At 41.4% G+C, this 14733-nt stretch overlaps 1 protein-coding gene across 3 annotated transcripts in view; it reads right to left on the bottom strand.

Annotated features, from left to right (window-relative positions):
• GSG1L (GSG1 like) overlaps positions 1-14733 on the bottom strand; it is a 59773-nt gene that overhangs the window by 30598 nt on the left and 14442 nt on the right. For all 3 annotated transcript variants that reach the window (XM_040592773.1, XM_040592772.1, XM_040592771.1), the window contains exon 2: positions 11189-11236. In XM_040592773.1, coding sequence (XP_040448707.1) covers positions 11189-11236 — 48 coding nt within the window. The remainder of the gene's footprint in view (positions 1-11188; positions 11237-14733) is intronic.

The raw sequence follows: 14733 nt of genomic DNA, 5'->3' as shown, positions 1-14733 counted from the left end.
AGCCACTGCATCAGCATCGTTACATGCCAAGGAAATTCATTTCCAGCAACCCCAAGTGAAGCGAACAAACTCTTCATTGTGGCTGAAAAGATAACTGTTACCTACATGATTGCTGAAATTTTAGGAACTCAAGTACTTCATGAACCCTCTGACAAGATCAGTCCCTTGCATTTCTGTCAGACAGCGGAGGGCAGCATCAACATTTTGAAAGAAGATTCATAGATACTGAGTGCATTTCTGTGGTGAACATGTTAAGTGCATCTGCCAGAGACAATGTGTTAACAAAAGGAGGTTGCAGACACCTTCTGAATGAATGAAACAAACCGAATATTTTTCTGACAGCAAGGTAAAGAAGCTTTACCTCCGCTTGCAATGAGTCTCGGCTCAGAAGTTCTTCACAAAACCCGAGTTTATTTCAAGTCAGCCCAGATCACCAGGAAAGGCACTGTAAATGAACACGCTATTAGCTCTCACCAGGGAGCACTCTGAGTCAGGAATCTCCCATGCCAGTTTCCTTTGAAATAGGAATTCTGAAAAATGTCATAGAAATTCTGCTTAGAACTCGAAGCATCGTACCACGTTTCAGTGAATTCCTGATTAAGGAATCTAAAGAATGGTGTGGTTAATGACTTCCAGTTGTTTTGAGCTGATTTTGCCTGTTTGGTATCCAAGTTAAGAAGTATAAATATGAAACTGGGGTAACTGCTGTTGTTGCCACAGGTTATTCTGTTGGTATCCATGTGGCCTTTTTCCTCTGGAGTACGAAACACTAAGGGCCATTCACAGTATCCTGAGCAAAAATACATAGCAAAATATCGAGTATTCTTTGTTCAGGTCCACTGCAATTTCCTGTCACAAAAAAGCAACAGTCGCTGATGCAGACTTTTCTGTGAGAGACTTCTGGTTAAACTGACCTCAGAAATGTCAAGAAATTACTGACATGCTCTTCTGTGCTCTTTCCCCACAACATGCAAAGATAATTCTTAGTTGTCTTGTGTCGTATTATTAAAGCCATTCTTAGACTCGTTAGCAATTTGGGCTGAAATACCAAGAACGTGGATAACATCTGAATGCGATTATGAGCAGGATGATAAAGGAGCATTTACTGCTGTTTCTGGAACGACAAAGTTCCATAATTTCGATTATTGTTGAGCTTTGGAGATGAATACAGCTGACAAACTAGTTCTAGAGAGCCTAAATACACATCTATACCTCCTACCACCTACATTCACATGCAGGCATGGAGTTATACTTGTTGGCAAATTAGAAAAGTTGATTTTTGGTGCCAGCTTACTACGCTAACAGTTTCTGATGCCAGATTGTGAGGTCCTATCTCCAGATGAAATAATGATATTGAAATCCCCTCCTGGCTGCTTCTCTAGGCTGGTCAGGTCATGAAAATTACTGTCAAAGATCCAATATTAGTACATGTTCTCAAGGCAGCACTGAAGAGGTGGCCAACAGAGAAATTGCTGTTAGAGTTCAAAGTGTTTTTAATCCATAAACATGAGCTGTTTGCTCATAAAGGATCTCTTCTGGGAAAATAATTTTGCTATTCCTGAAGGAGATTGCTGAGTCATGTTAACTATGTTATATGCAGCATAGGCAGGAATTGTGTGCATGAAAATTTAAGTCAGGCATTTTGGCTAGTAGCTTGGAAATTATGCCAGAATTATAAAAAAAACCCACATAAGTGAATGTATTAACTGCCAAGCTATGGGATGCTTCCTGCTGAAAGCCCCAGCATTCCCTGAGCAATGCCCAAAAAGCAATAGTCCAGATTCTGTATTGATTTTTGAGGGCCTTTTCAGACAGAAAATTAGCTTCCTAATTGGGGTAAACTCACATTCAGAATGCCTCAGTGGGATCTCATCCTCCTACTGTCTCAGTCTCTGCTCTCTGCTGAAGATGATCTGTGGTTGCTGCTTACCAGCCTTCCTAATAGCACAATGGCCCTCCTGGCTGATGAGTTCAAGGATCTGACCAAAGCAGCCTCATTTGAACTGTCACGCTGCCATGCTGTCCCTGAGCAAGTAATCAGACTGGACAATGGTGCAGGCAGGCAAAGAGATCTTGAAAAGGTTTATGTTTGCCACATTCCTCATAACTCAGCATTACGCATCTGCTCTGATAGTCAGAGCCTGATAGTCTGAGCTATGGTGAGGCATCATTTCAAGTCACTCCTCTGTCAATTCAACCTTAACCTGTCTGAGAAATTCTGATACAAACAAGTAGAGGCTTTGGTTTTTTTTCTACATCAGGTTTCATCATATGACAAAAACCTTCTGTATACTAGAAACAGTGGAGCTTGAGCAGTGTGTGCTCCTAAATAACTATTAGGATTATCTCAGCTGACTGAGATGAAATCCAGAGCACTGCACTTGAAGGACAAGCTGGGTGCTGCATTGTTGGACAGCTGAAGGGACATCAAGTGTTCAAGCAACATTGTCCTGGAGAGTGTGCAACCTCCCTACCTCCTCATTGGCATTGCTGCTAGCCCCAGACACTGATGCTGCTACTTGAGGAAGAAAGTGCTCCTGTTAGCCCATGGTTCACAGTCATTGTCCCCAAGATCCTGAATGGCTGAACAACACAGGGAAACCACAAGAGGCTGACAAGTCAAATAGCTAGATGTCATCCAACATGGGAGGAAAAGAACCACATATGAGGGTAAAACTTGGGTTTGGGTGATGTGAGTTTGCATGGAGGAAGTCGTGGTACAAGCATTATTCCTTCTTTGTGCAAAAATGTTTCACTATTCTTCTTGGTCTCCCTGCATGCTGCAGCAGCCAGGGAGATGGGAAGCTGTTACCTGTGGTCACGTTACCAGCAACAAAAAGCTGTGCCCGCTTGCCTTTGACAGCCTCAGGGCTGTATGTCCTGCTTTATGAACATAACACTTGCATTGGAGATGGGGGGAGAGCACCTGTGTGCTAGATGGGAATCGATCCTTCTCCTTGGTTTGTTTTTTGATGATGGAAATCTAAAGATAAAGTTCTCTCTGTAAGGTACTGTGTTAGAGCTAAAGAGTGTGTGCGGGACCCAGAACTTCTTAGTAACTGAAAAACTGCAGCCCTTGTTGTCACCCTTCCTGGGAAAGGAAGCAAAAGGGAGCAGAGATAGCTGTGAAAAGAGTGGCCCCAACAGCCCTCTTGCACTTCCTTATCGAGATCTAATTCTCAGGAAGATGCTGACCATCCATAGCCTGTGGCGCCCACACAGTGGTCTGCCACATCAGGGAAAATCTTGTTATTTCTTTAATACTTGATTCCAGAGCTAGTAGCGGAATGCTGTGAGCAGACTGGCAGCTGTAAAATGTGTAGTAGGTGCTGATTTTTATGGTGAGTGCTCCATAGACCTAGTGGGTGTTTGATTTTTTTCACTACTGATTTTAAAAATATTCTGTTTACCTATGTTGAATGGAATTTTCTCCACATTTTTGGTCCTGTCTGCTTTGTTCCTCCTGGTCTATATTTGGTGTCCTTATGTTTCTTGACTCTAGCTGTCATTGCTCGGCTTTTCCAGACTTACATGCTATGTTGGAACTGACACCTGGTTCTCACTTTTAGCTCTCCTCTTCATGTTCAGGGCAAGAGAGAAGAGAGGAAAAAAATATACAAATGGGTACACATTGAGAAATGTGCATCTCGTTTGGGAAAAGCATTAAAGTAAGCTTGAAAGTGCCATGTAAATCTCATGCTTTCTCTTCCAGTTGCATTCTGATTGTTTTAGTAATTTGCTCATCTCTGCTGCTCCAATACTGGCAATTACAAGCCAGAAATATTGGAGTGATCAATAAAAAATGGTGAAAGAAATAAACATTGAGCATGCTGTTGTGGCTGGCATAGGGACTCAGCTCTGAGCAGTCAGCCCGTCTGTTGGTTAATGCAGTCTCATAATATCAGACCATCTGCCCGCTCCTCTTGTGCTGCAGTGTAAAAACACTGGGAGAAGTAGACCACAGAGCTATGAGAGACGTTCCTCCAAAAGAATGGAAGCTTCATGATCCTAAAAGCTATCAGAGATACCTAAAACTACCTGTTGTTGTAAAACAAGTAAGACGGTCAAGATAGATAAAGGGCTGACACCCAGAGAAGAGACTGCTGTTTGCAGACGTAAGAGACCATATGACAAATACCCGAAACTGCTTAGGTGAGAGAAGAAATGCCAGCTGTTTTTATTTTGTTTAACTTTAGTTCTTCATTAGTTTCTTGATTGTGAAAGATGAGGTGGAGCTGTGAATCCTAAAATGAATCTTTTCTACAGGGTGATGTGTTTTCTGTGACTTTTTATAGTTCTGGTATTGAGCTTGATTTTGAATTTAATCTTGTGCATGATACTGAGCAGACTGTGGAATAACTTTGTGCTTATTTTCTTTTTTTCTTGGTGTAATAGTAATATAGTGAGTTATGTAATAGAAAAGACAATGAAAAATACTCTAAATAAGGACTAGCCCATATGCCTTAGTAAATGTATTTGGGTTAAATGTTTCCCTTTGAAGACCTACAGTGCAGGGCATGTGATGTACTTCCCCCGCTCAGCACTGGGCTGAGAAATTATGTTCAGACCCTGTGGCTGTCATTGTCCACAGCAGAAAACCAGTATTCTCTGTGTCTTTGACATCACCAGTGTGAAATACAGGACTTGCTTCCTTTTAGGAATTAGGAATTCAGCTACTAAGCACGGTATTATCTTTGTATATCTGATGAGTTTTTAAAAATAACTTCAGTGATTCATAACAGATGTGTAAGAAAACACAGATAAAATGTTAGTAACACGTTTTTTCCTGCATACTTAATGACAGCTCTCCTAAAACAAGTGCACAGGTATGTGTCTGTGTGGGTATGTATATACCCTATTGCAGATATATTAAGACTAATGCGATCAAAATACAAAATATTCAAGAAGACAGTAGAAACTGTTTTGGAAAGTGTACAATTCTGTGGGAAACCCAGTTACATTACTTTTCACTGGATGCAGGTCTCTCAGTGGTCCGTTTTAGAAAATCTGTCCTCTTTTTTTTTTTTTTTTCCTTCTCAAGAAGAGCTACCCAGTTCCCAAAAAAGGAGGTCTGTTTTTTAACTTGGCTCTTACGAGTTTCATTTGTCTCTTTTCCAGCCTGAAATCTGTTCTGCGTTGTCCGCAAACAAAAAAAAAAGTATTCCCTATCCTTAACCATAACTGTCAAAGTCTTCTCTCTACCTCTTTCAATTTTATCATAACTTTTTTTGAGCTGGGGCTGGCAGAGGAGGGGTGAGAGGTGCACAGAGTGCTGCGAGTGGGTGCATCATGAATACATGTGGTGGCATGGTGACTTTTTTGTTTTGTTCTTTATTTCCTACAATGATCCCAATGTTTCTTTTTATCTTTTCTTAATCTCTGCAGAGCAGTGAATTAATGGTTTCATAGAAGTGTCTGTCATCACTCCAAGAACTCTATCCTGAGGGGGAAAAGCTCATTCAGAACCCATCACTATATGTGTAAAGGTAGGATTACTCTTCGTGTTCGCCACTTTGCGTTTACCAACACCAAATATTATCTGCCATTTTCTCTCAGTCACTGAGTGACTGAGAAGGATTGTGAATAGTTTAGATGGCTGTAGTATATCTAGTATTGTCGAAGTTTTCAAGCTCCATCTGTCCTTTTAGCTGAACCTTTCAATTACTTTTAATCAACTCGTTTTTCTTGCATACCCTTCTTCGCAACTTTTTTGTTTGTTTGTTTTTTTGTTTTTGCTTTTAACTTTTCTTGCTTCTGCAAGGGAACTGAATCTCTCTCTGTTAGTCCTGGATACGAGGTATTTCTTACCAACATTTTGAATCATGGTCCCCACACCACTCAGGAATAAGTCAAGAGTTACAGGTTTTGCAACTCTTTTCTCCATGCTCATAAAATTTGTCCTAATTTTAGTCTCTGCATTGTGCCAAGCATGATGTTTTCTCAGTTTTTGCATGGGGTTTTGAAGTCTGCTCCTACTGTTTTGCTTTCTATCCTTATACCTTCTCTGATATCAAGTTTAACCCTGCTACTGTAGGTTATTCCAATGGGTGATCACTAATATAATTCTGTATTTTTTATCTGAGCATGGAATCCATCCACAGAGATTTTGTTGCTCATTAATGACATTACCTTGTTATTCTGATTCAGCTTTAGTACCTGACATCTGCTTTGTCTTTCAGTGTAATCAGTACCAAGACGTTATTGTCCCACTAATTATCTTTCTCCCATCAAATTTCTGGTACACCTATTATGTCAGTATCCATTAGAATCAGGCATCTAGTTTCTCTTCTCATTAATTGCTGTTGTAGTGCTGGCTTCGAAGCATGTATAGATTTGGCTCAGCTTTCTCTTTTTCTGTGCTGTATTTAGGTGAGACTTTATTTATGTGCTGTTTGCCATGTGCTACCTTAGTTTTGCCAGCTACTCTTTAGATAATATAGAATTTTTATTGCTTCATCTCTACAGGATGCATCATTATGAGCTGTGTAGAGGACATGCAGAAGGCATCTCCTACCTCTGCCAGTACAGTCTTTAATTTTAAAAAGTCCCCTGTAACATTTTGGACTGTTAAATGCTCACTAGCAATGAACATTTTCCTTCTGCAAGGTTTTGCCTTGCCTCAACCTCTATAGTTCCTAAAAAGTCTTGTTTGTTTTATACATGTGAATTTCCCTATAAATAAGCAGAAAGCACTGCAATATAGGCACTTGCTGATGACCTGCTGCTTTGCCATTCATTGTGGATATTATTCCATAAGTACCACAGCTGAAGCAAGTGAGGTTCTACAGAGCATTAGAGTAACTTAGACCAGATTGTACCACACCTGTAAGGAGTCTGTCCTGTGACTCCTGTCCTGTGTTGGTGTAGCCATCTCTAAATTTTGGGCCAATGCTGACCTTTGAGACTGTTCCTGAGGCAACTTTGCAACAGAACTCCTCAGGCTGGAGCACCTCATTTCAGCATGTGCTGGAGGCACTCCAGGTACTTGGAAGTGCCTGAGTCACAGCCTCGGTGAACAAAACTCTTGGGGGCCCCATGTTTCCTGTAGACCCTCACTCTTCCCCAGCAAAGTTCTTCAGCAAAAATTCTGCTTCCAACTTATTTCCACTGTATATATCCCAGCCTTCACTTACACAAGGCGTTCAGCTGGTCGTGACTCCCCATCCTCTGGCTCTCACGGTGCCACTGTCATTGACAGCTGACACTTATGCATCTATAGAAGGATGTGGGAATTTGAATCCCCACACAGTTCTGGCCGGGGGGAGGAACAGACCTATATACATTTATAGCTGTGGTGTTATGCTAGTCAGTGAAGCAATTTATCAGATCATTTGATGGGACACATATAGCCACATTTTGCTTTCCATTGTGGTGCCACAGTTTCCAGACGTAATACTTGGCCTTGGTCTCTTCCTTTTGAACGTATCCTCCATGGCCTCTTGGAAGTCCTCTCAGGTGCAGATTTGATGCAATGGTAAAGGGCAGCTAGAAGGTGCACCCAAAAGGTATGGGGAGAGGAGGACAGTGGTGGAGTGTGTCCCAGCCTCAGTGTTCTGGTTGGACACTGCAACAGGGAGCATGGCAGAAAGATGTTCTAGGAAGGCTTACAACAGCCCAAAGGGAGAGGAAAGGTTTCAAGCCGCATCCAAAATTAGACCAAGCAGCTGAAAACCGAGTGTATCATGTAAGTGTCCCTCACTAAATAGGTTATCATTTTATTCTTTGGATATCAAAATACTCAGCAGGAACAAAACTATGATTAAGTTTTGTGGAGAAGACCCCAGGAGCAATTCAGAACTGAAAGATCATGTCCAGCCTACTGTGACAGTTCCCTTGTGACTCCTTTTGGAAATAACTTGCTAGCTTTCTACTCACATCTGTAACAAACATTAGAAAATAGCACACGTCATGGGATCCGACAACATCTGCTCTGTGAGAGCCTATTAAAAGTCCTGGCCAATATAACCAGCTATTACCCTATCATCCTTTATCAACAGCAAATGGAAATTGTAATAAGAAATATTTGTGGACACAGAAAATGTTTTTTTTTTTTCTAGTTATTATCTACCATCACCAAGCTGATTTTGTTAAGCAGATTTGGCACTAACAACCAGCAATAGCTAATAAATTCAATGTTAGGCTTACAAGGTTCTGACAGATTGTTGGCAGCTGCCTTAAATGCAGGGAAGAGCTCTCCTAGTGTGGGTTGGAAACGCTTATTTATACCATACTGTGGGTCTGTTTGCCCCCAAATTTTGCTGCCTCCTTTTAGTAGATGTCATGGGTGTGATATATGCAAAGGGAATAATAACTGATCAGAGATATAGTATCCAGCTACACTAGAGATCAGCACAAACAGATTAAAGATAGAAAGCTCAAGCATAAGCTATTACATTTTTACAGTAAGAATAAGAAACATTTTCATTTATGAATGCAAGATTTGTGGTAAGGATGTAGCTCGCCTTAGCATAAATGGTTTTATATTACTGTGAGGTCTGGTGATTAGCTTTTCTATGCTAAGCAGGTTTTAAATATTATCAAGGAGTTTTGTACTGACTTGCTGTTGATGACAGACTCCAGAAGAGACTAGCTGTACAACTAGACTAAGTTTGTTCTTAGGCTTCCTTTTAGCATGTCTTAAAAGTGGAAGATGATGTGCTCAGAAGGAGGCCCAGGCTTCAACAGCCTGTGTGTAGCTTAACAGTTGGTTAGATAGAGGTCTTCTTTGGATCAGGGAAAACCTACTGAAAAGAAAACTTTGGAAAACCTGAGTGCTCATTTTGCAGTAATGGAGCATGTACTCGTTGAGACATTTTAGATAATTGAAGCTTGAACAACCACTTTTTAGTTGTAAGTGATGCTAACAATATGTACAGAAACTGAATAAGATGAAGTCTCATTGTGAAGATGTTTAGTCCAAAAATTCCCAGTTACACAATGGACTGTGAAAACCACAACATGTTTGAATAACTGAACTCAAACTGTGATATTTTCTGCGTTTTATCATATCTCGTTTACTTGGAAGAAAAATCGAGAATCTGTCCCAGTATTGGGTGTAACTGAGTACTTGACAAGCCTCTGGCCATTAAAGTCAATGCTGACAGGGGATGAAGAAATTAAGGGAGTGGAAGGTTCTTTTTAATAGGAAAAGAGCCAAATAAGTCAAGAAGTTAAAGAATTGTGCAGTGAAAGTAAATTGGGCATCACCGACGTAATTTTCTCTTCACATCTGGTGGAAGTATCTCTGGACAGTATAAGACTGATGGTGAAAAATTAAGATTAAGTATGTTGCAGTGTCCAACGATCTACAGTTGCGGAATTTATCCTGGCTTTGTTTGTGAGTCAGATGGTCAGCATTTTCCATCTCTGACAGAGCATTCTCCCCTCTTTCTGTCAATATGCTTTACAACTCTATTGGAAAACTTCAGAAATAGATACAACTTTCTTGACATCACTACAGCAGAAGGGCCTGCCTTCCTTAAAAAGGAAGAATAGAATAGTCTGGAAATATACAGTGACACTGTGCAGTAACTCTTAAATTCTACTAAAAAAAAAATTTGCTGACAGCATTTCACACAACAAAAAGAAATGCTTAAAGCGCTAAATGCTGTTTTGGAAAGTGTGTGGGTGATGCAACCAAGCATTATGCACCATAATGAACTTTCACAGAAGATGGATAAAGCATGAAAACATCCCATTGCCTTTGCAACAGACAGATTGTGCCTGTTTTGAGTCTGTCTCCTGAAGGTGTCATTGCAATGCCCACTAGTCCTTGCACTGGGAAAGGCAGTGAACTACCATTCCCCCAGTTGCCTTTTCAGTTCCTCTTATGCCTTTATCAATGCCCACCATATCTCTTCTCACATGCTTCTCCTTCAGGCTGGAAAGTCTTAGTCTTGTCCTTGTACAGAACCTTCCAGACCTATGATTATCCTTGATGCCATTCTGTGTTCTGGACTAAAAAGGACAAAAACCCACACTGTATTTTATATAAAGGTGAAGCTTTGGTTACAGTCCTCATGCAACAGGATACTCTCTGCTCTGTTCTCAAATCCTTTGCTAATGTTTTCTAGCTGATTGTTTTTTGACTGTTGCTGAGTATTGAGCTAGTGTTTTCATAAGAATGGTTACACCCCAAGGTCCCATTTGTGTGTGTAAGACTTAACTCAGAGCCCGTTTAGTGGCAGTAATCCCAGGATCGTTCTTCCCTTATGTGCATAATTTATTTACGTTTACTTACAATGAATTTCACAGAGGCTGTCTCTGTTACTGTTTCTCTCATAGAAATACCCCACTGCTTTATTAATGGTAATTGCTCTTCTCTTTCAATTTGTCCAGCTGATCAGCAATTCAGACAAACTAAGAACAACTGTTCCTTACACCACTTACTGCCTCTCTGCCAGACCTGATGGAGGTACTGTATGCCCAAAAGGTTTTGTGATTGTCTCAAGTGATCTAACAAAATACACCGCTTCTTTGTACAAACATGAATTTTCATCTGTCCTTTGGATTCTCCAGAAGCCCATTGCTAGTATGAAGGGCACTGCAAGGCTCGTGCACCTCTTCAGCTGTGGGCAGAGCACTCTGTCGTGAGCAGGGAGCAGAACGGGCTCAGCTGCCCATTTTTTTAATTGAACCCTACCCATTTTTTCCTGATAAATACTACTTTGAAATATGGGTTAAGCTGGTGTTGAGAATTTACGACTCCAATGCCAGGGCAAGGAAAATCTTTGCAGCCTGTCTCTGTGCGCTTGAATATTATTTTTTTCAATTGTAAATCAAGCAAACAAGCATCTAGATGATTTGCTTTCACCAAAAGACATTTGGTACTGTGACTGCAGCTTTCTGACCATAAATGTCTTCATGGCCTGAGGAAACCATGTAGCATGTCCTTCCTCACTAGAGGAAGAAAAGAAATGTCTGTATTACAATATAAATCTTTATATTCTTGAAAAAAAATCAGCTGAATGAAGAGAAAATGCATCAGAGAAATGACAGATCTGCATAAACCAAGTAAACAGCTGTCATAAACCCTTGGCATTTGTTTCACCTGACTGTGTGTAATCTGGATGACATGTAGGTGCTCGTGTGCTTAGGAAGTAATGTTTCCCCTGGCACTGAAGTATGACAAGAAACAATACTGATGCAATTTGTAAAATGGGAAGAAGCCTTGACTGTTTTGTCTTACCTTTTTCAGAAGCCGGGGCAAGGTCAATAAAACTTCGACATTTTTCACCTTTAAAAGAAAAGGATTATTTTAGGAGACAGAAGTTGATTGGTTTTGCTCTGCCTCCTCTCTCTGACTGGTGTTTCTGTCATTGCTCCCACCTGACTCTCTACAGGCTCACTAGGTTGTCTCACACAAAGAGCAGACATTTTCCTGTGCCTGCATCCTGCACCAAAAATGTGGGGCTCACAAGGCTGGACTCTCCCTTAGGATTAAAGTCCCTTCATCAGGAGTATGAAATACAGTTAATGAAGAAAAAAGTTCTCTCTGATGGCTGGATCCCTGTAGGGTCAGTGAGACTCTTTCCCAAGGCCAGGAATGGTGTTGCACGTCAGATGGAGAGACAGAGCGCAAAACACTGCAGAGGGGTGGTGCTGGGAGGGCACAGGCCTCTCTCACCAACGCTTCTGCTCTCCTTCTCCTGGTCAGGACAATGCCTGCGCCCCACCAGGGTGTGACCGAACCTCCTTGCTCCAGGAAGCATTGCCATGGGCACAGACATCTCAACAAACAGATACAACACATGTGACTAGGACAGACAAAACCTGAAGCACAAAGCAAGCTAAGCAATTGCATAGCATCTAAAAAAAAAAAAATTGACAAAGCAGGCAAATGCCTTGCTATGACCATCAGAGCCCTGTGCCACTCCCTCTGCTTTGTGGCTGCTGCATCTGTTTATCATTTTAAATTACATTTTCTCTGTTTAGGACTCCACCTCCATTTTTGCAGACGTTTTTGAGAAGCCTAGTGCTTCTGAGCAGAAAATGTATCTTAAGGGTGGATGTTTTGACCTTTCTTATTCCTTCTTCAGGCAGTCAGAGATTATAAAACAATTCCTCTGCTCTAGGTACATCCATCCACCAAGTGCATGTGTCTCCTTCAGTAGGACATGTTCCAGGGTGACCCATAGCCTGCCTGCCTCAAGAAATCAGAGCCCAGCATGCCTGCTAGAGGTAATGGGGAAGAATCCATTTTGACCTTTAAGACATTAATTGATGCAGACAGCTATAGGAGTAGGTTTTTATATTAGTTTTTCTCAATTTTAATTGCACAGTCAAAAGACCAATTTAGGAAATGTAAGCCATTAAAAAAGAATAAACAGTGAAATGCTGTAGTGATGTTGAAGTCAGTGTGTAATTTTTTTTCCTAGTTGTAATTAATTATATATACAAACCAATATAAAATGTTAATCTTTCTGGTGTCTTTGTTGGTGGGATTAAGATAAACATAACCGTTCAAATGATAACTGTGCTGAAATAACAATCTATTATTATAATGCTGCTATTACCACTTCTTAAATTTACTTTTTGCAGTTTTAAACCTATGCTAAATATGCTTAAAAATGTTGTGTACATAGACTGTAGCCTGTTTGTGTATGAATAAGTTGCTCTAAAAGAAAAGGTTCACTTGACATTGAAATGAACATTTAAATATCTCCGTGGCAGTGGAGAGGATTTCTACTCTGTGAATCCAGGCATGGCCAAGAGGACAGTCAAGACAAGGAAGCGACACTTGAGTTCTTATCAAAGCACCATCTCTGTTTCCAAAGAGGTAGGTAGGGCAGTCTATACCTGAGCAGAAGGTATGTCAGATGAGTTAGTTATTAAGTTTTGTGGCAGACAGACTGAAAGATAAGTGATGGATCACAGAAATCACAGCAGCCCAGAAGTGTTGTGTTGACAGAAGCCTGCGGGTCTCTTGTCCAGCCTCCTTCAGAGCAGGACTATCACTAACACCTGACCAGGCCAGGTGTGAATTTTCCCAGCCACATTTGAAATACTTCAAGGATGGTGACACCCATTATTTAGTGACTCCAAGGATGGAGTTTCTCTCCTGTTCTGGTCCCAGGGCTGCACTACCCTTCAGGAAAAGTGTTTCCTCACAGCCAACCTGAACTTCTCTAGTTGCTTTGTCATCTTTGTAGTCATCCTTCTTCTACTTTTAGGGACATGAAGAAGGCCACCTCCCTCAGTATCTTTTCACGCTTGGTGTACTTTAGGTCCCTGACCAAGAAATCCAGAGATACAGGTGGACTATGAAAAATACTGTGCTGTAAGCAGGAATCATTCTCATCCAGACTCTGAGTTTTAGGGTGTGAGGTGTGTCAGGAAAGCATTGACATAAAATCAAAGGAATATTGGGAGAGTGACCTTTAGATTCAGATGCGATGTAAGCAGGTTAATCAGGGTTTTTCATTCTAGCCATATGGATCTGTGGTTTGGGATTGTGGCTGTTCTTTTCGGATGTAAGATGTTATGTCTACCACAGTTTTATTCTAAACTGACTTCAAGCTAACTGGCTAGCACTGAATCATCTCTCACCTGAAGCTGCACTGAATCTGAAGCCCTATTACTGGAAAATTTTAACAAACACCTGACTCTAGCATGTTATCCCAAGCCAGCCAAAGAGGAATGGCATTTGCTACTACAGAAACTGCACGGGCTGTTCTGAGAGCTGGAGATACACGCTGTCTTTCAGACACATGGCAAGGTACAAAGCCTTTCTGACCTGCATGCGTACTGCAGAGGCTGGTGGTACCATAGTGTTTGGCTGCAGGTGTCTTGTCTGCAGGACTGATGTAGAGCGTGATCACAGGCTATTTGGAAGAATGTGCATCCTCATCCTCCCTCAAATCAGCTTGCCCAGACCCCCACCTCTCCCAGGACAGCTGGACATGGCTGAGGCCTCCAGTTTAAATAATATGGACAGAAAATACTGGAGTGTTCAGCAGTCCTTTTGGAGCTGTAGCACCGAGAAATGACTGTAGATTGGAAACAGAGAAAAGCTTGGAAGGAGGTCATTTCATTTTCAGTGGTTAATGCCTGGCCTGACTTATTGCTAAACGTTGTGGTAGGAATTGCACAAGCAGTTCCTGATAAAGAACATTTCCCTCCATTGTTCTTGTTGCTGGAGCACTGGAAACCCCTCCTCCATTTTCAATGGTAACCACTGGTGGTATTTATAGACCACATTCGTACTTCAACATGCAGACAGGCATCGCACTGAGAACTGAAGATGTCAGCAGTGCTTTCACTGTTCCTCTTAGGATTTATTCTAAGTTATTTTTGGGTATCTTGTATAACCGATCTCTTAAGCTCTCTTAAGTTTAATTTTAGACTTGGCAGAGTTTATCCTGCTGTGCTGCCCTTTTCCAGATGCATCTTCTCCTCATAACCAGGCTCCTGGAGACTCTTTAGAGAATACAGAAAAGGCTGTTTAGACATGCAACAAGAACAGTGTCTAGGATTCATTCCCCTGATAGTCCTGCCTTCACCCATTTGTGGCAGCGATTCTGACAGAAGAGATAGCCAAGAAGTGTGCTCTCCTGCCTGTAACACATAAGAAAGAAGAGGCATGACCTGGCTTGAATGCTTTCCACTTCCACGTGGGAGCAATGCCTGTGTACAGTGTATGTGAAGCTCTCTGGAGCTCAGCATTGTCAGGGAGCTGCTGGAGGCTGAGGAGAGAGGGCTGACCGACCACCTAAACATCAGTAACACTTGATA

The sequence above is a fragment of the Falco naumanni genome, chromosome 4 (assembly GCF_017639655.2).
Source record: "Falco naumanni isolate bFalNau1 chromosome 4, bFalNau1.pat, whole genome shotgun sequence".
Taxonomy (NCBI): domain Eukaryota; kingdom Metazoa; phylum Chordata; class Aves; order Falconiformes; family Falconidae; genus Falco; species Falco naumanni.
The sequence above is the reverse complement of the archived record's forward strand: the minus strand, read 5'-3'. Positions and strand labels throughout refer to the sequence as shown.